The following is a 24,869-nucleotide window of genomic DNA, read 5'->3' on the forward strand; positions in this document are numbered from 1 at the left end:
TCTGTTTTCTCCATCAAGCAATTCTCCCCTCTTTTTCTGTTCTTCCACTCCACTATCTGCTTTTTCCTGGGTGGTGCTTAGCATTTCTCTAACTATTCTGCATACTTCTACCTTCAGGTCATTGATAACTTCATTCCTGAATTGGTCTATGAGGCTCTCTAAATGGCGCTTAATGTATATTGGTACAGTGTCCACTATTGCCTGATTCTCAGGATTGGGGGTCGAGGAGCCTTTTTTGTTGCTTCCCTTCCCCATATTTTCTGTTCCTTATAAAATGTAATCTTACACAGGAGGCCCGGCTTCCCTGCCTGTCAGCTACAGCTTGATCGAATTGCGCTGGCTAGTTGTTCCAGCTCACCGCTGCGCCCCAGGGAGTTGCGGAGGAGGCAGCCTACGCGGAAGTCGGTCGCTCCTCCGGGCCACCGTCAGGCTCTGGGATCTGGGCTAGGCCAGCCTAGGGAGTCCGCGAGCAGCGTCCCTCCGGCCAGGCACCTTTCACCAATCCCGTCCGAGAGGGAAATGCGCGGCTGCAGTTGCCGCCGCGCCCTGCTCTTACAGGACTGCCCGCGCCCAGAAAATCCTCCGCTGGAGTCAGACTGCGGTAGGGAGTCAGTTCCTCGCTCACCTCGCCACCAGTCAGCCTTCCTTCCTGCCCGTCGCGTTTCCGAGACCGTTCCCAGACGCCCATTCCCAGAGCTCGGGGGTCGCGTCTCTCCTTGCTGAGCCGCTGTGGAGGTGGCCGGCCGCCGCGCGGCGGGAAATCCAAGCTGCGGTTTCCAATGGCGCGGAGTCGAGCCTCCACACCGAGATTTTTCTGTTCCTATTTTAGCGCCAGGACTGTATTCCAAGTTGGATTCTCTTAGCCCAGTTCGTTCCTGAGTCAGCAGAGCATATCTCTACTGGTTCGTATCTCCTTAGTCCGCATCATTCCTGGCCTCTGAGCCGAGCCTTTAGAGAGCGTTCAGTAGTTGCTGTTGTCTGTCCGCCATGTTCTCCAGAGTCCCCTCTAGTCTTTCTTTAAATAAAATTTAGAAAAAGAAATATTCTAAGACAAAAAATATTACTAATAGTTTTTAAATTTTGATTCAGTTCAATTTAGTGACACTTTCCCCTATATTTAAGTGTTACAGTCTAATAATTTTTCACCAAGCTTTAGCTCATGAAGTTTTATGATGTTGTTACCTTTTAAAAGTTTTATAGTTTTTCATCCATCCTCTCAGATTTAAAAACCCAATCCAAAAAATGGGCTTCAGAAATGACTATACACTTTTCAGGTGAAGAAATACAAGCAACAAATAAATATATGAAAATATGTTAAACATCACTGGTCATTCAAGAAATGCAAGTTAAAAGAACACTGAGATTCTACTTTGCCCCAGAAACAATGGCCAAGAACAAATGCCGAAGGTGCTGTGGAGAAAAAGGAACCCTTCTGTACTCTTGGTGGGAATATAAACTACTGTGAAAATCAGTGTAGAGATTTCTAAAAAAAAAAAAAAAAAATTAGAATTGGAGTTTCCATTCAACCCATTTATTCCCTTTCTGAGTATCTTCCCAGAAGAATTAAAAATACACCACAGTGATATATGTGCCCCCATATTTATAGCAGCACAATTTATAATAGCTAGATCTTGGAAACAACCTAAATGCCCATTGACTGAGGAATGGATAAAAAAGATGTGGTATTTTATACAATAGCATATTACTCCACCATAAAGAAGGACAAACTTGAGGATTTTATAGGCAAATGGATGCAACTTGAGTCCATACTCACAAGTGAAATAATTCAGACACATTTGTAAATATCATATTGTCTTACTAGTTTGAGAAGCTGAAAGAAACAGTATGTATGTATGTATGTGTATATATGATATACTACTGATTTTTCTGAGTTCATTGAAGAGAAATGTTTGCACTGGTCCTGTTTAGATAATTGAGTGCGGATGTCTTGTGCTCTGGGTGACTGATTTGGAGATGGCAGTGCACAGTTGTAGGTATCATTATTGTGTTTTGAAATTTTGTTTTTTTCTCTTTGAAATAAAATGGATTTTAAAAACGAAGACCTTAGAGAACAAAAGAAAAAGTTTTATAGTTTATTTTACATTTAAGCCCGTGATTCATTTTGGGTTAAGTTTTATATAAGGTCTAAGATTAAGATTACTCCCATTATTACTGTTACTATTTTGACATATGATATACAGTTGTTTGAGTATTATTTTTTTTTTAACTTTTTAAAACTTTTTATCGGTACTGGGGATTGAACTCATGACTGCTTGTGAGGCAGGTGGTTATACCGCTGAGCTAAATCCCCAGCCCCTTGAGTATTATTTTTGAAAATATTGCTTTCTCTATTGGCTTGCTTGTTATTTATTTATTTTATTTTATTTTATTTTATTTTATTTTTTGAATGTGTTTTTCTTTTTTGAGGGGCAGGGTACTGGGGATCAAACTCCCAACCTTGCACTTGCCAGGCTCATGCCACTGAGCTAAATTCCCAGCCCCATTGGCTTGCTTTTTTAAAAAATAGGTTCCTTGAATAGTTTTCTTTGGGTTCTCTAGTTTATTCCATTAATCTATGTATCTATGCCTCTTCCCTCTGCCAACATTGCTCAGTATTTTTTTCTTTCTCCCTTAGTAAGAAGGATTGACTCCATGGCCTTAGCACTGAGCTATGTCCCCAGCCCCTCAATCTCCCTACCCCACTTTGAGACAGTCTTGCACGGTTGTTTGGGTTGAGCTTGAATTTGTGATCTTACTGCCGCAGCCTCCTGGCATACTGGGATGTACGTGCCATCATTCCTGGCTGCATATAATCTTGATTGCTGTGGTTGTTTAGTATCCCAGTTTATTCTTTTTTTATGTTTTGGTTATTCTAGTTCTTTTGCCTTTCCACACTCAAGAACAGAGGGAAGTGCTCTTTGGTGGCAATAGATGTTGAGAGCTTTTTGTTATTAATATATTTGAACATCATAGTGTTTGTAAGAGTTCTGAAGGTAGTGATAGGTATCTGTAAGCATTAATTCTTCTCTGTTGGTTTGTCAGCCCCACTCCTTTTATTTATTGGAATTCTCCTAAGTTTTCAAACATTGAAACATGGCTTATTGTACTAGAGATGCCGATCTTTTAGTTTTACCTTTATTAATTTATAGGCATAGCAGAGATAGAATTACTTTGGAGCACAAAAAATCAAGAAATGATTATGCGCATCTATAGTTTTTAAATTTTGGTGGTAGGATAGGATTTATATTAGTCCTGGGAAGGGACATTGAGTTCTGTTGAACAGAGCAAAGTTGTAGCCAAAGCTAGTGACTCTTACTTCCTATCAGATGATTTGGTTTAATCTTCATGTCATGATCGTACCACTAACTAAAGCCAGTCATCTCTGCTGTATGTACTGTTGTTCTCATGGTGGATACCATAAAAACATCTAGACAGCCTGTTGCATCTTAATACTGAAGCAATATATATGGTAGTTCACTTATTCTACCTTCACCTATAACACATCCCTTCTCCAAATGGCTGAGTGTGAAGGTAGAATAAATTCTTTTACTGAATGTAAATATAAAGCAGGCATCTTAACGGCATGTAGTTTTCTGCCTTTGAGGTCTGTTTGTGTTTAGGCAGTATTGGTTTTAAAACTTTTTTGGAGCCAGGTACAGTGGTGTAAGCCTGTGTCTTACTTTCTCTCTCATTGTTGAGACAAAATACCTGATGCCCAAAGTTAGGGAAGGGGAGGTCTCACTCAATACTCAGCTTCAAGGCAAAAATGACATGACAGAGGGGCAGCAGTTCATGGTGGCTGCAAACAGCAAGCACCAACAGCAAAAGAGAGGAAAACACACCTTCTTCCTGCTGTTACACTGTATGCTGGCTTCACTTCTGGGCATTCGTAGCACTCACACCACCCATCCCACTGCTAAAACAAAATCGCAAACACTAGATTTGGCCTGTCCGTGATCACATGAGGCTTGCACTGGGGGTGGTATCTATATATAAACCATAATAGCCTATAATTCAAGTACTTTGAAAAGGCAAGAGGGTTGCAAGTTCAAATCCTGCCTTAGCAATGTGTCTCAAAATATGAAATAAAAAAAAAGGGTTGGGTAATGTAGCTCAGTGGAAAAGCTATGGATTCAATCTCTTATACTGGGGAAAAAGGATTTTGGAGGGGAACTTTTCAAGATCTGGCTCTTTTAGGTCACCGTTTCATTTTAGGTAAACTAAGCTAACAATCCAAGTGCATTTTTTTTTTTTAAGTAACAATAAGACTTCAAAAAAAATAAGACTTTAGCTTCACTGAAATCATTTAATGTTTTTCAATATTAAATCTTTAATGTTAACCTTTTTTTTAAAAACATTAATTTTAGGGCAAGAAAATAATATTTTTTGGCTGTTAAAATAGACTTCAAACTTGTGAGTAGCATCTGGACCTACAGTTGAAATATTAATATATTTTAATGGTGCAGTTGTCACCTCAGCTTTTTCAAATAAAAATCTTTAAGGCATAGAATTAAATAATCATATAAAACTGATGGTCTGTTAGGACTCTGCCATCAAGAATGGATGGCTAGTAAAAACTTAATTGATATTGAAACATTCCTTTATTTTAAATTTGTAGTGAGATCGGATAGTGAGATTGAGCAAATACCATCATCTTTGGTACAGCTTGAATAATTTACATGTAGGGAGTGTGGGTGTTTAAGGTAGGTATGTCTTTTTCATTGCAAATCTTGGTGAGACCGTGTCAAAGAAAATAATGTATTTTAGTTTTGGCAAAAGGAATATTGAACGCAAACTGTCAGGCTTTTGAGTATAATTCTTCTGACAAATGATTAGAGTCAGATTGAAGGAGGTTGAAAATTGGTCTTCTGTCCAATGTAGATTTTGACAGCTTTAGTCTGCTATACCCTCATCTAATATGGAGGCAGCCTGGAAAATAGATGTTAAAAGGCACATATGATTAGGACAAAGCAGCTGTCAGTGAGTGCTTCCAGGAAAATTTCAGAGGTAGACAGGAGGGGAGGCACGACTTACAGAGCTTTGTGTGGGCTGTGTGGTAGAGAGATTGTGTTTTAATTTTTTTAGTCTGGTTCATGTGGCTTTAATAAAGTTGAGATCGTGAGCTTGATGAATTCTTTAATTTTTCTTAGAAGAAAAATGACAAGTATCTCTACTTTGGAATGTTGAATTTTAGTTTTAAAATGTGTTAATGATGCTCTGGAAGCGCAATAGGAAAATAACAATTTGAAAAAGATTATTAAATCTTCATATTAGTGTAATAATTTTCTTCATTAAATCTAATAACAAATCAGCTGATATTTTCTTGTATTTTTGCTTTGAGTTCTGGCTTCTTAATTGTTCCCTCCTTTTTCCACTTGCTGTCTGGGTAGAATTTTTATACAGTTTTTTTCTCTTTGTTTTTTTAAGGGTGGGGTAGAGACATCTTTTCATGTAATCCCTTATGGCTTGGTCTGTTATATTTCCTAACCTTACCTTTCATATATCCCTGAGGACTGTGATTAATTTAAAAATTGTTCATTGATCTCCATACTTCCTAGCCTCATTATTTAACCCAGTTTCTTTTTGCTTTTCATTTAACTTGAGGAAAAGCAAAATATAAATTCTGAAAAATCATTAACTGGTTGTCATCTATGAGTTTTATGTCTTAAGGTTGCCTGGCTTAAACTCTAGGATGGAGGCTGTATTTTCTTTGATTCGGGATGTGTCAAGAATGCTATCCTGCTTCTGCATCAGTACCCTTGTGGGAACATATGCTGCTTTGCAGATTTGAATTCTGGTTTAGCTGGCTTGGAAGTGAGAGAGTAAGATTTGAAGTTATTAAATTCTAATGTTTCCTGTTATTTTGAAATTATTCCTCTTTTGTATTTAAGTTTATCTTAGTAAGCTAAAAAACACTAATTAGGACATTAATACTTGTAATAACAGTGGGTAATATTATTGCCTTAATGTATTTGTACAGTGTAGCTGAGGAGGTTAGCTTAAATTTTAAAATTTTGGCTTTGGCATGATTTCAACCATGATGTTGCAGTAACTTGGTTTTCACAAGTTAATTTCTTAAGAAAGTGATTCCAAGATGAAATGCATGTTATGCATTTATTTGAATGTGTAATCAGGAAGTAAGTGCTTCTCTTTGGAGTATTTCTGAATAGCAGCAGGGTGCACTTGAATTAGTAAGGAAAATGAGAACATGAATATGTGTGGTACCCTATTTTAACTTTTTAAAAAATCTATTCTGTCTGTCAACTGGAAAAAATGGAAATTTTAAAGCTTCCAGGGGGTGAGGAGGAGGACCCTTTGAATTTCTAGGGTCCACTAATTTTAGGCTTCTGAGCTTCAGATTTGAGTAACTTGGTATTAAATTTATTTTGGGGTTGACTTTTAAAAGGTAAACAGTTTCGTAAATTAAAATAGAATCATGTTCCATAAAGTTTTCTTGGAGTATCTGTCAGAGATTCGTTGAATCATTGTCTCTTTTCTGTAACTGTAACTGTAACTGGCTGAAGTGTTTGACAAATAGCCTCCTACTATGAATAAAAAGGTGAAGATGGAGAGGATTCAGGTTGCCTTAAGCCAGAGGTGTATGGGTTTTGCCAGATACATACTTCCATTTAGTTTCTTACCATGAGAGGGTTATGTTATGAAATTTGATATTTCTTGGAACTATATTGAGTTTATCTTCTTTTGTAAGTATAGAAAGTGTCATTTTATTACCATGTCATGGAAAATTAATTAAAAATTGAAAGTTAAGGATAGGCTGTGGTGAGAAATATATATTCACTTTTTTTTGAGGGGGGGGGTCTTCTTTTTGAGACAGGGTGTCTATGCAGTTCAGGCTGGCCTTGAACTCGCTTTGTAGCCCAGGCTGGTCTTGAACTCGCATTGATCCTCCTGCCTCAGTCTCTCGAGTGCTGGGATTACTGGCATGAGCCACCACACCTGGCTATTTATTCACTTTTGATTATGTTGAGATTGGCAAATAACTTTATAAAGTCTTGGTCAAGTCATTTTATTATTTTTTAAAATGTGAGTTGGTGGGATGATTTTGTTTTTAAAATAAAGAATTAGGAATTCAATGATGGGAAATTTTAGGCATTCAAATTTAGGACCTATGTAACAGCTCAGCTGCTAAGTGTAGGGCACTTTTCAAAGATTTTCTGTGATACGAGTTGTTTGCTGTACTTTTTCTTTCTTTAGTTACTGCCTGGGCAGAATGAAAATATTTTTCATAAAAAATAAAAGTAACTTTCCTGTAGGGTACAAATATTTTGACAGTAAAAACAAATAGAAAAATATCACCTCTAGTTTTGGAAGTCAAGAGGTGAAACCAGTGGTTAATAGTTGTGTCGAAAGTCTTCTAGCTATGTTGAGTATGCTCATGTAGGTAGAAATATATTCTGCTTGATTATCTTTTTTCACTTTATGATATTGAAAGATGTTCAGGATCTAAGTAAGTATTCTCTTGAAATTTATTTTCTTTCCCTCTCTCCCTTTCTTTTGTGGTATTGAAGATTGAACCCAGTCCTCTCAGGCTGGGCAGTTAGGCAAGTCTTTTGAGACAGAGACTCCTTAAGTTGTCCAGCATGGCCTGGAACTTTTGATCCTCCAGTAACTAAGATTATAGATATGTATATATGTAGCACCTGGCCTTAACATAATTTTTAGCAGCTATATACTATCCTCCATGAAATAATACATTTAAAGATGTTATGTTGTACCAACAAACTAAAAACATATTAATATTGTTATGGGCAGATAATTTTCAAAATTTAAGGAATATAATAGATATAATGACAGGTTTTAAATTTTAAATAAAAACCTGATCGCCACCATTGTTAACAAGTGTGAGAGTTGAGAGAAGAAGAAAGGTTTTGACAGTTAAAAAAAAGCATTTCACCTCAAAGAACAGTGACTTCAGCAAGGTCATCTGGGAAATCCAGGAGGAGGGAGTGTAATTTCCCATATGATCATAAAACCAATGCGTTAATAAAACCAATGAGTTAATTTCAGCATATTTGAGATTGTTGATTAGCACTTAACTCTTCATCTGGAAGTTTCTGTCGTATTAACATGAGGCTGTTTTTGCTGATTTGCAAAAAGCACATTCAGGTGTTGTCTCAAAATATCTTTTTTCTCTGTTTTTGGTAATTGTAACAAACAACATGCTCTCATAAGAAGTGTTAACCAAAAAAAGTATCTACCAAAAAAAAAAAAAAGTGTCTACCATAGAGCTGGATGTGATGGCACATGCCTGTAATCTTAGCATTTACAGAGGCAGGAGTATTGCCATGAGATCAAGGTCAGCCTGGGCTACATAAGCAAGTTCAAGGCTACCTTGCATTATATGATGAGACCCTGTCTCAAAAGAAAAAAAAAGAGCCTAATGTAATGCTACTACTGTAGGAAACAGCTGTGTAATTCTCTCCTGCATGAGCTGTTCATGGAAAATAAACACAGTGAGAACAGGGGCTGCAGATCACATGAGTAGCCATATTTTGGGTAAGCCTCTCAGAATAACTGATTTTATAAAGTTAAAAAAAAAAAGATTTAATGAGTATGATGGCACACATCTGTAATCCCAGCACTATGAATAGGCTGAAAATTGCAAGTTCAAGCCCAACCTGGTCAAGTTGATGACTTGGTGAGACCCTGTCTGAAAATAAGAAAAAGGACTTGAAGATGTGACTCAGTGCAAAGGTCCTGGGTTCAGATTCTCTAATACTATCCCCCCAAATAAATAAATAAAATAAAAACATAAAAGTGAAGTTATGTTTGCTAATTTTACTTTCTCATTTTTGCAACAAACTAGTACAAAAGCCTACTACTACTGTAGACTTTTTTTATAACTTACAAAAAATTTTTTTGAAACCCGAGTTTTTATATTGCCCAAATGAATTAAAAATATATTAGTTTGTCATTTAAAAATATATTCATTATAGAAAATTTAAAAAAAAATCAACCACCTTGTGATACACTCAATATTTTGGTATATGTTGATGTAGTCTATTTCTTCCCCACGACTTAAATGGATTATGAACTTCATTTTCATTCTGTGGTATAGATAGTTATTTGTCTGCTGCTTAAAGTATAAATTGACAAAAATTTCATTAATAAAGATGCCTTGGGTGGGAGAATTATGTAATTTGTAGAAAATAGCTATCTTATACTGAGCCTGCAAAACATGTGTCTTTTTCTGGATTTAAAAGGTAGAAAAGTTCTGGTCATGAGTAGGTGAAAGTTATCCTTAGTATTGTTTCAGAGAAGAAAGTATAACTGTTCTGTCATTAGAGTTTTGGAGTGTGGTGTCAGCTTTTAGGGGTGTGAAATGTTAATGGGATGGGTGAGGGAAATGGTTAGTTCCTGAGAACTGGAAGGAACTCCAGTTTAGCTAAAAGTCCTTCATAAAAAATACAGACCCAGGGCCAGACATATAACTCTGTGCATGATTTTTTTTTTTTTACCAAAATTTATTTGAAAAATTAAAAGTTAAGAGTAAGAGAAAAACTGGCTCTGCAGTATAATCCTGGCTTGAGTAAACGTGGAAAGAGCAAGATAAAAGTATATCCTGAGGACGCAGGACAGACTATCATGAGGACAGCCATGATAGCTGATTTTTTTTGGTACCAGGAATTGAACTTAGGACCTCCTCCTTGCCAAGCAGGCGCTGTGTGCTACTAAGCAATATTCCCAGCCATTTTGCTTTTTAAAGGAAAAACATAATAGACTATCTGGTGTGTCTTGATCTCAGTCTAAAGAAGCTTTCCTCACTAAACCTTCTCTTATTTTTAGTATTTTTTTCCTTTTTTTTTGATGGTGTTGGGGCTTGATCCCAGGGCTTTGAGCATGCTAGGTAAAGTGCTCTAGTCCAAAACTATACTCTCAGCTTTCTTTAAATGTTCATTTTTCTCACCCCCTTATTTCTTTTCCAAGGCTGCCCTTTCCCAAGAACTTTATAAAGTTTGATTGCTTAGAGAAAATTGTAGTTAAGATATTTAATGATTTAGAAAGGCCTTAATCTTATCCTGTTCTCATAGTGACCTGTTTTGTTGTTCATTTGCACTTGCCTTTGTCTTTGTTTTGAGGCGCTTAACTTTTACTCTCTTAGTGTAAGGAGAACACCAGGGCATGACAGATAGGATTTCATGGGGCATAGTATAGTTGTAGTGTGTTCTTTTAAATTTAATCTTGCTTTATGAGAGGTATAGTAAGGTTGACTGGAGATAACCTGGCGAGACAAGGCCAGAAGACCCAGTTGTAGTGTCAGATCCAGTTATAGTCTCATTTTCTGATGACCATATGACCATGGACCCTTTTGTATAAGAAGAGTATTTTTGATCTCTTAGAAATATGCTCCATAGGCTCACAATTACCTATTTATTTTTTAAAGCATTCTTTACTTTGTAATTAATTTTATAAGAAAGCTTATAAAAATCTCAATCTTATTGTCATGTTCCGATTTTTAAAGGAATGAACCATTGTGTAGCAGTTTGAAGACTTTGTCTTTAGCCTAGTGACTTACTTGAATATTTGTTCTTAGTTTTGTGAATAGAGATCTGAATATTTTAATTAATCAATGGATTTTTGACTTTGTTTTTCATTACTAACAGCTTGTGTTAGCCATGAAGTTAGGGATTTGGCATTATAGCTCTGAGCCAATAGATTAGTGTAGATATATGTATGTTTAATTTAACTGGCTTCTTCCTTGCAATTTGAGTTGTTTGCTGTCACTTGATTTGATATTATTTTGGAATGATATCATGCTGGTTGAAAAATGTGCGTGGGTCTAAGTTAGAATTTTTTTTATTTTTTTGTCTTTTTCCTTTTTTATCGGTACCAGGGATGGAACTCACGACTGCCTGCTTGCAAGGCAGGCGCTTATGCCGCTGAGCTAAATCCCCAGCCCCAGAATTTTTAAAAATTATATGTTTTACATAATTATTGCCTTTGTTTTGGGGAATTAGTACACACCTTTTTTGGATTGAATTTACAGCCTTGTGCTTGCCAGGAAGGTGCTTATGCTGTGGAGCAAAATCCCTGGCCCAGCACATACATACTTGAATATAGGCTAATCTTTGACATTTTAATTATTTAGATGGACTGTAGGACTATAGACTAAGGTCTGCTTTAAAGTCACTATTTTTGCCCTGATCTGAGTCCTTACTTCTGTCTTCCAGTTCTTTCCTTATCCGAAGCTAGTCTCCTCAGAGTCTCTTTTTCTGTTTGTACCCTTCTCAGTTTGTAGAAAAGAGCCTTATTTCCTCCTTTTGAGAAAACTGGAATCTTTGAATACTGCCCCAAACTGCCTTCTTACCTTGTTTTCACTTCTTAACCGCCGTTTACTTCTCTTAAGCTTTTGCCTGCCTCATCCTCTAGGCCTGATTATATGTGGTCCCAACTGTGTGCTCCTGCTTATAATCTAGAATCTTCATTCTTTAATTGTATGTCTTTAGTATCTTTTTGCCTTTCCAACCCCCAATCTCAGTTGTTCCAGTTATGATGAGGCGTACATGAGTGTCAGGCAGTGTTCTAAGCACCATTCTTTGTCTTTTTGTGTCCTAGAGTGTTTGGTTTTATCTCCACAGCAACCTTGTGAAGTGGACGCATGCAGTTGTTACCTTGCAAGGTTCTGATATGCACAAATTTTGCAGTAGTTAACTAATACTCCTCAAAACATGGTTCAGAATTTAATTACTATAATTGCTTAAAGTTCAAATTTTATTGCTAAGTGCACAAAAACAGCAGTCATGCAACTTGATCTGTAACCAATTATGTCACTTCTGGTCTGTTGGTGGTTCTTCATTGGTGGTGCATCTATTCAGTTTATACAGAATGTGTAGTTTCTTTCTATCTCAGTAATAAAACAACTTGAGCCATTTTTACAAAAGTGAGTAATTAAAGAGTAAATTAGCGAACAAAAATTAACTTATAACAAAGAAATAGAAGAAATAGCTACTCTGGGCAATGTTGATTCTGAGTTAGTGCCATCTTTTAAAATACCATGGAATATCATTATTAATTTTATGAATCCACGTAATGATTGCCGTATGTCAGTGTCTTCCTTGAAAGTATAAGAGATTATATTAGATCTAGGAAAACCTATTAAGTATAAAATTCTTTATTGTTATTTCTGACCTGACAAATATGAAGAGTTTTTCTTTACTTGTAGTTCTCTACAGTGCCTGTAAGCTTTATTAATATGTGAGTCTGAGGTGAATTTAAACTTTTCCTCCTAAGCTCATATTATACAACTGAAGTTGATAGAAGTTTGATTGGTCTATTGAGAAATAGTTGTACTTCTTGAGAATACTCTTTAAAACAAATTTGTAGAAGAGGTGAATGAATGGACTTTAGGCTTCAAAGTGGGCACCCTCAGCCAAGGATGGGCACGAGGAGTTTTCCAGGGACACAGAAACCATCACTGTCTAGATACTCTCAGTTTAACCAGTGAACAGGACACAGTCCTAGTCTTTGCACTTCCAGATATAAGAGTAAGATAGTAGGCTCCCAAAATGATTATCAGTGGAAATTAATGAACCAAAGTATAATTTTTGTGAGTTTTCAGGAAGTATTATAAATTATTTAGCTGGGCATACAGTGGTGCATACCTGTAATCTTAGCACTTGGGAGGCTGAGGCAGGAGGATCACTACAAGTTCAAGGCCAGCTTCAACTATACAGTGAGACCCTGTCTCAAAAAATTCATGAAATCAGGATTGTATAGGCTGGACATTCTTTATAACTATGACAAAATTTATTTTGTTTTTATACCTTAATTTTTTGATTCTAGATGAGCTATCTGTTCATTATAAAAACTTTTATATGTATAGAATAATACAGAGATTATAACCTTGTGATAACTCTTATTTACCTTCTGATCCCAATTTTTTCTGCCAAATATTCTTCCATAAACCTTAACATTTTAAAACATACTTGTTTATATTTGTGTAGCAGTTGTATGCTACACCACAATTGAGTTGACTAGTTGTTTATGGTTGAGCATTTGAGTGCTTGTTGCTGTTTCACTGTGAGAAAAATAAAGGAATCAGTAGTTGAAGTCTTAAGGCTTTGGTAGGGGTATATATGTGGCTAGCTGGAGTTTTTAACAAAGTATAGTGGTTCTACCTAATGGTGGTCATATTTCTGTATCATTCTGTGATTGTGAGAGTAGATTGTATCTTTGTTGTTGTTGTTGTTAAGACACTCTTGTATGAAGTACAGGCTGGCCTTGAACTCACTTGAGGTGATTCTGCCTTACACTCTTAAGTGCTGGGATTCCAGGTGTGCACTACCATACACAGCTTGTAGGTAGATTGCTTTACATGCATGTTTTCTGCCTTTCAAATCTTGGATTTTTTAAAAAGACATATATAATAATAATAGTCTCTTTTTGGAAGGGAATATTATCATTAGATCAAAGGGAAGTGCCAAGTCACTTTCCAGATTTTATGCCCTTACTAGAGATAGGAGGGTGCTTGTTTTAATAACAGTTATAAAATATAATAAAGCAAATAACTAAGGACTCTTAACACTAAATCTGTATGTAATTGTAAAAAGTTTGAACTATTTTTGTTATGTATAGATTAGTTATTCAGATTAGCTTCTGCTAAGATTTTCCTCCCATTTTTCATTTTGTGAAACAGGAGATTTGATGAAGACTGCTGCGGGAGAATTTGCAGATGATCCCTGCTCATCTGTGAAGCGAGGCAACATGGTTCGGGCAGCTCGAGCTTTACTCTCTGCTGTTACCCGGCTGCTGATTTTGGCTGACATGGCAGATGTCTACAAATTACTTGTTCAGCTGAAAGTTGTAAGTACAGGCCTGTGCTTGTAATTTGTTCTTTGTATCACAGTGAGACCAGTGCAAGCCATATTTAGTTCAGCATTCCTTAGAATTTTATTTGGTTTTGAACTTGTTTTATCTAAATAGGCCAGGGATATTTTTAATTTCCACTTAACCTTTCTGTTCCAAGTGGACATGATAAGGACTCTGCCATGCACCAGTATTGTCTTGGTTCTGATGAGGAACTTGTAACAAAAGTATTGACTCCTTCCTTTTCTGGAATACAGATGATACATTTCCCTGCTACTAGGAGAGCCTAGACCTGAGGAACCAAGTATACATTAAATTGTATACTTTTAGTTGAAGGCCAACAAGAGTGTTCTTTTTAGCCCCTTTAAAGTACCTATGTAACAGGAGTCCCCCGTGCCAACTCAAGAACTTAAGTTTGGATTGTTTTCTGAGTAGCTGTTAAAAGGGATAGAAGACTTCTGTGGCACCATCATTTTTATGTTTGCTTATATGGTGCAAAATTCTTGCTAATTGGGGTTGTGTTTTGTAGGTAGAAGATGGTATCTTGAAGGTGAGGAATGCTGGCAATGAACAAGATTTGGGAATACAATATAAAGCCCTGAAACCTGAAGTGGATAAGCTGAACATTATGGCAGCTAAAAGACAACAGGTACAGTCATTATTTGGGTATATTTTAAAGTTCTATATTGTTTAGCAGGAAAAACTCATTTTTCCTGTTTCCTGAAGGTACTCCTAATATATACAAACACTAAACTATGTTAGAACACTTAAAGTACAGAATATGTTTCTAGTGTTGTGAAAGTGAAGCTATAATTAAGTTGCATTCACGTTATGCTCCTGTCTTAATTTTTGTGAAAATTTTACTTTAGGTATTTTAGCAGTTTCAGTGAAAATAACTCTAGTGTCTGGATTGGCAGGGGGCCCGTTGTTGTGTATATGTTCAAGGATTGTACTTGAGTTATTGGTGAGGTTTAATTTGGTTGTTTAAAAAACCTAACCAAGTTAAAATAGAATTACGGTGTCTTGGTATCAGAAAATATCTCCTTCACACCCCACACATCATATTTTGACACTTTTTAAGTGATTCTTATCAATCTTTACTAGTAGTTACTCCGGTAGGGTATGTGGATCAGTATTCTTGTTCTTTGAAGCTTAGCCCTTTGGTGTTTTTACTGTTGTGTTGCTTTGAAATCTTCTGGCCAAATTATGTTTACTTACACAATTTGTTTACTTAATGCTCTTGATATGTATTGTCATTTGAGTAAGTGAACTAAATGGTTCTCTTGTTTTTTGAGACAGAGTCTCGCTCTGTAATTCAGGCTGGCCTTGAACTCTATGGAGCTCAGGCTGGTCTTGAACTTATGATCCTCTTGCCTCAGCCACCTGAGTGCTGAGATTATAGGCTAGTGCCACTGTGAGTGGCTAATAAATGTTAGATTTAGAAAATAAAGTTTGGTCTGCATCCTGTCTTAAAATTTTATTGAATTTTGGCTTATTGAAGGCTTACAACTATTGAGAATAAGAACATTTAGACTGCCAGTTACTATTTTGTGTCTTTGTAAAATGTTGGAATAAGTAAATACATGGTGTTTTGAAGTAAAGCATAGTAACCCACAGTAGCAAGTAGAGGTTGTTTGAGCGCTCCTACCCTCTCTTCATAAACTTCTCCCTCTCTCCCCCCTCCCCCTCCTCCCTCTCCCCTCCCTTCCCCTCCCTCTAATTCATTCTGGATACTTCTGTACTCGGCTTCATTTGGGTACTGCCTACTCATTTCCTTTAGTAACTGGTCATATTTTTTGACAGAATTTTTTTAATGCTGGATGTTTACCTCTCATATTAGTTAATTTTTCATCACTAGGTCCAAATATCAGAAAAAAAATCAAAGAAGTTTTATTTTGACTAGTGGTTTGGTGATTCGAATGTAGTGTGGTGATTCAAAAGACAGAAAATGATGGAAAAAGTTGTTCACGTAGTTTCAACCAGAAAGAAGAGTAGGTAAAGGGCCTGAGAAGAATGGGTTAGGGACCAGATAATCCCTTCAAATGTGTACTCTTTTATTAGTGACTCCAGCTCCATCCAATTAGGCCCTGCCTAAAAGCCTACTGAGTTTATGAACCTCCCCAAAAGCCTATTAAGCTAGGAACTCATTGATGGCTTAATCCATTTGAAATTGAGCCCTCATGATCTGTTTGGTTTCTCAGCTCCTATCAGGGGTAACCAACCCTTTAATGCAATTAACTTTTAGGAGGCATTTTTGAACTTCAGATGCAACAACTCTTTTGATCTGTTTTTTCAAAACTTTGTGGACTTTCTCTTCTTTCTTCAGGCATATTAAGTAATAATTTGTCTCCTGCATTGACTGTCTCATCTTTGCAGCAACTTTTAGAAAAGGAAGTGTTTTGTCAACATCAACCTTGGTTTCTGCCAGGAGGACCACCTCTGGCTCACATTGTCTATCCTGGCTTCCAGCATGCTAGGAGGGGGAGTGTGTTGTTGTTTAGATTCCATCCCCTCACATATAAAGAGCTTGTTGACATATTTGAAAGAACTTAATACTGTGCCTCTTGTTTCTTAGCTAGTCTATAAACTGACTTACAGGGTTATTTTCCTGAAAAGTTGAACAGATACGTTTGGTAATGTTACTCTCTGTGGTATTATTATTATTATTATTATTATTTGCAGTTGTGGGTATTGAACTTAGAGCCTTCACCCTGAGCTACATGTCCTCCCTTTTTAAAATATTTTATTTTGAGACAGGGTCTGGCTAAGTTGCCTAAACTGGGTTTGAACTTGGGTCCTCCTGCCTCAACCTCTCAGTGTTGGGATTGCATGCTTGTGGTGCCCTGTTGGGCTCTGTCAACATGTTTTATTTGTTTAAAAAAAGTCAGGACAAGATTGCTTTGTTTGGTCAAGGATTGGTTTTTAAGTATAGTCATTTGAATCCAGTATAAGGCATCTGATCAAATGTATCTGTAGCTAGTTTTTATATTGTTAAGGAAATGAGAAGAAACTTTCACTTAAATTTCGTATTTGGGTTGCGATAATGTTATAGGTTGTTTTAAAGTTAGCTTGTATTTCTTGGTCACTGCATGGGATAAACAATTCAAATTTATGACTAGACCTGTTTCCTTGATTATGTTTGGCTGTGCCTGAGTCTGCTTGAACTATAACTGGTTTGGTAAAGTTTGAGGAATCCTGAAGGCCAAAGTAGTCCCTGAGTTCCTAATTTTTAAAGTAATGTATTAGGCTGCGCGGGGCATGGTAGTTCACACCTGTAATCCCAGCACTCGGTGGGAGGGGGTCTGAGGCAGAAGGATCCATGTGAGTTCGAGACCAGCCTGGGCTACAAAGTGAGCTCAAGGCCAGCCTGAACTGCATAGTGAGACCCTGTCTCAAAAAGACAAAAAAAAAAAAAAGGTAATGTATGAGGCTGATAGCTCATTGTTTTCAATAATCTCGATTACTTAGCAGCGTTGTATACCTTGAGTACTTTTTTTTTGGGAGACAAGGTCTCACTTATGTAACCTAGGCTGGCGTGGATCTCATGGCAGTCTCCCTGTTTCAGCCTCCCAAGTGCTAGATTATAGGCATGCGTCCCCATGCCCAACTTTCTTGAATACTTTTATGTATTTGTATTACAATAAATAGTGATGCCCAGTGTAGTATCTATTTTCCTGTGTTCACTTAATTGTGTTTCCTATGTTCACTTAAAATTAGTTTCTTTGTGCTAAGGCAAAAGCAGTTTTGAAGAGATAAAATAGAACACTTTAGCAGTTAGGATAAGTGATTATATACATTATTTTCATAAAAGATGTGTCTCCCATACTTGGCAAGTAGGAGACTATCAGAGATAAGTTGTAGTGAAGACAAGACATTTAGAAAGTACTACACAGAACATGTGCACCTGCTGTTTAAGCATAATAATTAGCCACAGCGTGTTGCCACAATTGAGTCTTGAAATTCGCTAAATCCACAGCATCCTATTTTCAGTATTTAACCTAATACAATCTTTAGAAAAGTAGATTATCATACCAGATGAAGCAGTGACTTAGGGATGTCAGGTATTGACTAGTACGTAATTCTGGCACCTCTTTAACTTCAGATGACCACAAATATGTTTGGTAAGCATTGTTAAGAAGCTATGCTCATTACAAGGAATGCCAAAACTGATTGCAAAAACATTTTAGAAAACAGAGGACAGTGTAAATACTTAAAGGCAAATACTTCCCCAGAAGATTCAGAGTCCTGGAGATTGTGGTGAGAGGAAGACATTTAGGAAATGCCCCACAGAACATGTTCTTCAGCTGTTTAAATATAATGTTAGCTTCACCTTCTTGAAATGGTTACTTATTCTCTAAATCCACAGAGTACTGTTTCTGAATATTTAGCTTAATTTCCTGCGCTCCAGGGTATTTGGAGTGCTGTGAGCTTTTACTTGCAAATTCAGGTTTCAAATTAGAAATTAATTCTAGGAGGAAAGGTATGCAGTCATATTATTCATGGTTTGGATAAAGATAAAGACCCTAAAATATATATGGACATGATGTTTCAAAAAAAGGAAGCCAGTTTGACTTCTCTGATACTTAATTAGGAACTGATTTAGAAAGATAAGCCATGTAGTTAGGCCAAATTTTTCATTGAGTAATTAACTTTGGCCTTTTAAAGTTGGTTTTATCGTGTTGTTTATAAATACAGTATTCATTTAAAAGACATTTAAATTTGTACGTTAGGTTTCAGTTGGTGATATTAACATTGAAATTATATGATCATATATAAATAGACTTGGAATAAATCTGTTATCGGAATTATCAACCATATTTTCTCTGGTGGTGATTCATATTTACCAAAGATTTCTCTTTGTCTTTCTCCTCATATTCAGTAACAATGGAATATCCACCCATTCCATCTTAGTTATTATTGGTATCACTTACTTGTCATTAAACCTATGTACCCAGTCTAATAGGTAGATGACATTAATAGAAATTATGCCAAGAACCTCATGTCTTTTTAACTGTAGGTTATAATTATGGAATGGAGGAAATTGAAAAGGACATTTTTCACTTAAGACCTCATCTATAGCTGGGTGTGGTGGTGTATGTGTACTCAGGAGGCTAAGGTAGGAGGATTACTGTGAGTTCAAAGCCAACCTGAGCTGTATAGTGAGTTCAGGACTACCCTGAACTACAGAGCCAAGACCATGTCTCAAAAAACAAAACAAAACACCGAAAGACTACATCTATAATGAATATTATAATTATGAATTGAAATCATGAAGCACGAGTTTCAGTTTTGAGGTTTAGTGACTGGTGAACTGATTGATTTTACTTGTGTAAGGAAGGTGTGATTCTGTGTTCTAACGTAGGCTTTGGGTAGGGAAAGAAGAGGAGTGTGGAACTTGTCTGACTTAAGTTTCAGGTCTCTTTTTTGTTATTGTTGGGTTTTTTTCCGAGGCTCATGTTTAGTGAGCTTACTCTGTAGCTCAGGCTGATCTTGTGCTCAGTATCTTCCTACTTTCAGCCTCAAGCATAAGGATTACAAGTGTGGGCTACCATACTCAGCCATATAACTCAGTAATTCCTCATAGTCATTCTCTGTTTAAACCTGTCTATATGAATATTTTGGTTATATTTATATAGTTTTATAATAAATTTCTATATGGTTATATATAATTATCAAAAAGTTAAGTGATTTTATGATTTGACTTTTGTTTAGTGCTATTCTAGTTACGTTATATGCATTATTCCATTTGAAAGATACAAGAGTGCTTATTGCTGCACCTGTTTTTACAAGAGAAACTGAGTATAGCATTTATAGTAAGATCACAAAAACAAAAAAAAAAAAAAAAAAAAAAAAAAAGTCTATGTGATTACAAAGCTCAGTCTTAACCTATTAAACCCTACTGTTTCCTTTGTAATTAACTTTCAAGATTGGTTGTTAATGGAAATGATTCATTAATAGAATCACTAACTTTTCCTTTTTTTTTTTTTTTTTTTGTCTTTTTCGTTTTTATTGGTACCAGGGATCGAACTCATGACTGCCTGCTTGCAAGGCAGGTGCTTATGCCGCTGAGCTAAATCCCCAGCCCCAAATCACTAACTGCCAAATTTTCATATTAATGGAACCCAAATAAAGAGTGCTCCAATGTTCGTACTTTACTTTTGTAGGAATTGAAGGATGTGGGCCATCGCGATCAGATGGCTGCAGCCAGAGGAATCTTGCAGAAGAATGTTCCAATCCTCTATACTGCATCTCAGGCATGCTTACAGCACCCTGATGTTGCAGCCTATAAGGCCAACCGGGACCTGATATACAAGCAGCTGCAGCAGGCAGTCACAGGCATTTCCAATGCTGCCCAGGCTACCGCGTCAGATGATGCTTCCCAGCACCAGGGTGGAGGAGGAGAACTGGCCTATGCTCTCAATAATTTTGATGTAAGTTATACTTGGAAGGAAAGTTCAGTCTCTTCACCAACCTCTAGAAGATAACTGGTTCTTGAGAAAATGTGATCAAGCCTTCTGATGAAAGCTCGATTGCAAATCTAAGTGGAAAGAAATTTCTACTTGGTGATAACTTGATGGAAACAAATTTCTACTTGATGATGATAGCATTTATCTTTTTTCCAGTTTGAGTTAGATTTCTGGATTGTTTCATGCAACATGTATTTCCTATGAGGTCATTTTTTATTGAGAATGAGTGGGTCAAACAAGATTTCGACCTGGCAGACTTTTTTTTTTGTTGTTTATTGTGTTTTGATCTTCTGAGGCAGACCCTCATGTATTCCAGGCTGACCTTGAATTCACCATGAAGCCTAGGCTGGCCTTTAACTCTTGGTTATCCTTCTGTCTCAGCCTTTTTATTGCTGAGATTGCAAGCATACATCACTGTGCCCAGCTCCTTCTAACAGATTTGAAGCTCTGGGACATGCATAGGCACAAATAATATACTCTGACCTCTAAGAGCACATGATGTATTGAAAAATAACAGATAACACTATACTGATTGCTGTCATCTTAATTTTAATTGTCTACTTAGATACACTTCTCCATGAGTTAATTTGAATCATAATCACACAATTTAATGAAGTGAGGGCATATTTGGAATTAAAGTATTTTCTTACTATATTGCTTTTATAAATGGTTTCTGAGGTCCTGTGTATATATGGTATTGATGCACTGTCTGTGTATACAACCTGATTTTTAAAAAAATTCCTACCCACAATGCCTCTGGTTTCCAGTAGATGGCAGCAGGTTAAGATTTTTAAAACAATTTTTTTTTGTTTATGTTAGACCAACTGTCAGGGTAAAATTTTATCTTTTAAATTAAAGTAAGGGAATATTATATTTAAAATTTTTTTTTTAGACAGGGTCTCGCTGTGTAGTCCAGGCTGACCTTGAACTTGCGGTGATCTCCTGCCTCAGCCTCCTAAGTGCTGGGGTAATAGGTGTGCACCATCACGCCTGGCTAAATTTCTTAATGCGAACACTTCAAAGTATAGTATTCAAAACAATGGAGTACCTTTTGTTTTTATCAGTTACTTTTGCGTTGCCTTCCCCTATTTTGTCTTACCTCTTTTGCTTGGGTAAGTGATCTTTGCTAATAAGAATACCTCATTTAGAATTTTTTTCATAAGACGGTGTAAAATCTAAAGACCATGGTATTCAAATTGAAGCTTTAAATATGAAGTAACTATAACAAACTGTTAAGAAGATCCCCCTTTTTTTCTTTTCATAGATTGGCCTTTGCACTAAGCTATATTCCCAATATCCCTGCTTTTTTATTTTTAGACTGGGCTTGACTTTTTGATTCTCCTGCCTCAACAGGTATAAAGTGAGGAAAATGGATAAAATTCATTACAGATATATCATTCCATGAAACTTTGGGGTAGAAATTAGTGTTACATATTTAGTTGTAATTTCTTTTGTGAAAACAGTTCTGTTTCTGTCACTTGGCAGTTTTATACTCTGCACATAAAAAAGACGTTTTATTTTCATTATAATTCTCATTTGATAATCTGAATTACTATTACATTATAGTTTAGATGTTTAGAATAAGCAGTATGAACATGAACACATATGTATGTGTTTGTGTCTGCATTTCTGATATCATACTTTACCCAGGGCCTGTTTGGCTACATAATGCCTTTTTTGGGAAGTGGTCTATGGTAGTCCAATTTACAAGGGATAGACTTTTGTCTGCCAAGAAGAATAATTTTCTTTTAGGTATTGGAACTGTCCAGATATTTCTAATAGACACTTTCCTTGCCTTCTTGAAACAGAAGTAACAGAAATGAGCATTAATGTTTATAAAACTTCCTTTGCAGAAACAAATCATTGTGGACCCTCTGAGCTTCAGTGAAGAACGCTTTAGACCTTCTCTAGAGGAGCGCCTGGAGAGCATCATTAGTGGTGCTGCACTCATGGCTGACTCGTCTTGCACGCGTGATGACCGACGTGAACGGATTGTGGCAGAGTGCAATGCTGTCCGCCAAGCTCTGCAGGACCTGCTCTCAGAATACATGGGCAATGTGAGTGTCAGAACTTTTTTTTGTTGTACCTGTGTTTTTTGGGTAGTATTTAAAATTGAACCTAGGGCCTCAGCCCCAGGCTATTCTCTTTTCCCACCCCATCACTTTTTATTTTAAATTTTGACACTAGGCCTTGCTGAATTGCCCAGAGTGGTTTCCAACTTAAACCTTCCTGTTTCAGTCTTCCAGAATGCTGACATTACAGGCATATACCACTATGTGTGGCTTGAATTTTTCTTTTAAGTGAATATTTATGTCTGAGGAGTTTTCTGTAATGTATGTGCTGTATCTTAGTTGTTTTACTACTAATGTCAAGTACATGTTCTTCACTTGCTTTTTTTTGGTGGGTCACAGTTTTAAAGAAATGGGTAAGTAGCTTTCTATATGACCCTTTCTTCCCTGACTTTTTATTTTGCAGAAAGTTAAACAAATTCATGCAGTGAGCACCTCTGGGCCCTTTCTCTAGATTCATCAATTAACACATAGATACATTTGCATGGGTGTATAACTATTTATGTCCCAGTGTACTTTTTCTCTCTGAAACATGAAACATTTTGATGCTTTCTCTTAATGTATTTTAGCATGCATCTCTTTAGGATAATAAACTTCTAAATTTTGTTATCATAACTAGATATCTATTTAAACTTGGGCAAAACAACTTGAGACCATACTCATAAATGAACTAAATCAGACACATGTAAATGTCATACTGTTTCACTAGTGTGAGAAGCTGAAAGAAACAGCATTGTGTGTGTATATGTGTGTGTGTGTATATATATATATATATATATGTATATATATGTATGTGTATAAAAAAGATAGTCAAGATATACTACTGAGGTCACTGAAAAGAAAGATTTGTGCTGTTACTGTTTAGACAATTGAATGCAGATGTCTTGTGCTCTGGGTGAATGATTTGGGGGTGACAATGCACAGTGTATGTACTGATTGTTGCCCTGACTGATGTGTTTTGAAATTTATTCTCTTTCTTATTTATTTATTTTTGTCTTTTTTGAAACAGGGTCTTGCTTTGCAGTTCAGGTTAGCCTTGAGCTTACTTTGTAGCCCAGGTTGGTCTTGAACTTGCAAGCGACTCTCCTGCCTCAGCCTCCCAAGTACTGGGATTACAGGAGTGAGCCACTATGCTTGGCTCATTTATTCTCTTTGAAATAAAATGGCTTTGTTTCTGTCATGAAATTTTCTTTCTTTCTCTCCTCTTTTCTCTCTGTTCGTTTATTCTTCTCCCTTCCCTTCCCTTCCCTTCCCTTCCCTTCCCTTCCCTTCCCTTCCCTTCCCTTCCCTTCCCTTCCCTTCCCTTCCCTTCCCTCCCCTCCCCTCCCCTCCCCTCCCCTCCCCTGTCCTCCCCTGTCCTCCCCTCCCCTCCCCTCCCCTCCCCTGTCCTGTCCTGTCCTTCCCTGTCCTCCCCTCCCCTCCCCTCCCCTCTCCTTCCCTCATCTCTGTCCCTCTGTGTCTCTGTTTCATTGTAGTGGGAATCAAACTCAGGACCTTGCGCTTGCCACACAGGTGCTTGTGCTGCTGAGCTATATCATTGTCCTCTTTTATGAAATTTTCTGCATGAACCATGTAGAAAGTTGAAAAAGTGGATAATTGCAGTATATAGCAATATGAGGCAAGTTCAGTAATATATTTGAAGTTTTAAACTTTATGATTAAAAACCAGTGTTATGAAATTTGACACTTTTTTTGCTATAGAAAATCTGAGTAGTTGTTTCTCTATTGTCATATGCTCTCTCGTTTTCCTTTCTTATACTTTCTCTTTTTATTCTTGATAGTTAATGCTAACTTGAAGTTACTATAGTTCAGACCATGTACCCAGTATTTTACTGTTGCAAGGAAGAAATAAATTAATAAAAATAATGTAAAATCAATCTTTCTTTCTTTCTTTCTTTCATTGGTACTGGGGATTGAACTCATGACTTCATGCTTGCCAAGCAGGCATGTATGCCACTGAGCTAAACCATCAGCCATTACAAAATGATTTTAAAGGGAAGAAGGACAATATGAATTAGTTGTCTTCACAAGTGGTTTTGATTTGCTTCTTTAACACTTTTCAAAAAATATCTTGGTCCTTTGTTATTTGTTCATTTACTGTGCATTACTTTTATTTCATAGATGCTTTTTTGCGGGGGGTTGTTGAAGTAAGGTCTTACTATGTAGTGCAGGCTGGCCTTGAATTCATGGGTATCCTTCTGAATAATGGGATTACAGATGTGTGCCACCACATCTGGAAGATGCTTATTTTTTGTTTTTAATTGTATTGGTACACTTTATTTATTTTTTAAAATCCAGTTTTTTCTACCAAATCCATTTTATTTCAAGGAGAAATAAAGGCCAAAAAAAATCATCAAGATTATTTAAAAAACCTAAAAGTAAATTTTAAAACATGTCAATCGGGGCAACAGTGGTACATACATTGCACATTGTCATCCTCAGATCATTCACCCAGAGCACAACACATTTACATTCAGATGTCGATACCATTTAGAATCTTTCTCTTC

The 24,869-nt window shown here is 36.6% G+C and overlaps 1 protein-coding gene across 2 annotated transcripts in view; it reads left to right on the top strand.

Moving 5' to 3' along the window:
- Positions 1 to 24,869, top strand: part of Ctnna1 (catenin alpha 1) — a 172,183-nt gene that overhangs the window by 59,393 nt on the left and 87,921 nt on the right. For both annotated transcript variants that reach the window (XM_003477407.5, XM_063232173.1), the window contains exons 4-7: positions 13,658 to 13,824; positions 14,357 to 14,476; positions 19,992 to 20,258; positions 22,148 to 22,351. In XM_003477407.5, coding sequence (XP_003477455.2) covers positions 13,658 to 13,824; positions 14,357 to 14,476; positions 19,992 to 20,258; positions 22,148 to 22,351 — 758 coding nt within the window. The remainder of the gene's footprint in view (positions 1 to 13,657; positions 13,825 to 14,356; positions 14,477 to 19,991; positions 20,259 to 22,147; positions 22,352 to 24,869) is intronic.

This window comes from Cavia porcellus, unplaced genomic scaffold, assembly GCF_034190915.1.
Source record: "Cavia porcellus strain 051 isolate PalLab524CR breed Dunkin Hartley unplaced genomic scaffold, mCavPor4.1 scaffold_21, whole genome shotgun sequence".
Taxonomy (NCBI): domain Eukaryota; kingdom Metazoa; phylum Chordata; class Mammalia; order Rodentia; family Caviidae; genus Cavia; species Cavia porcellus.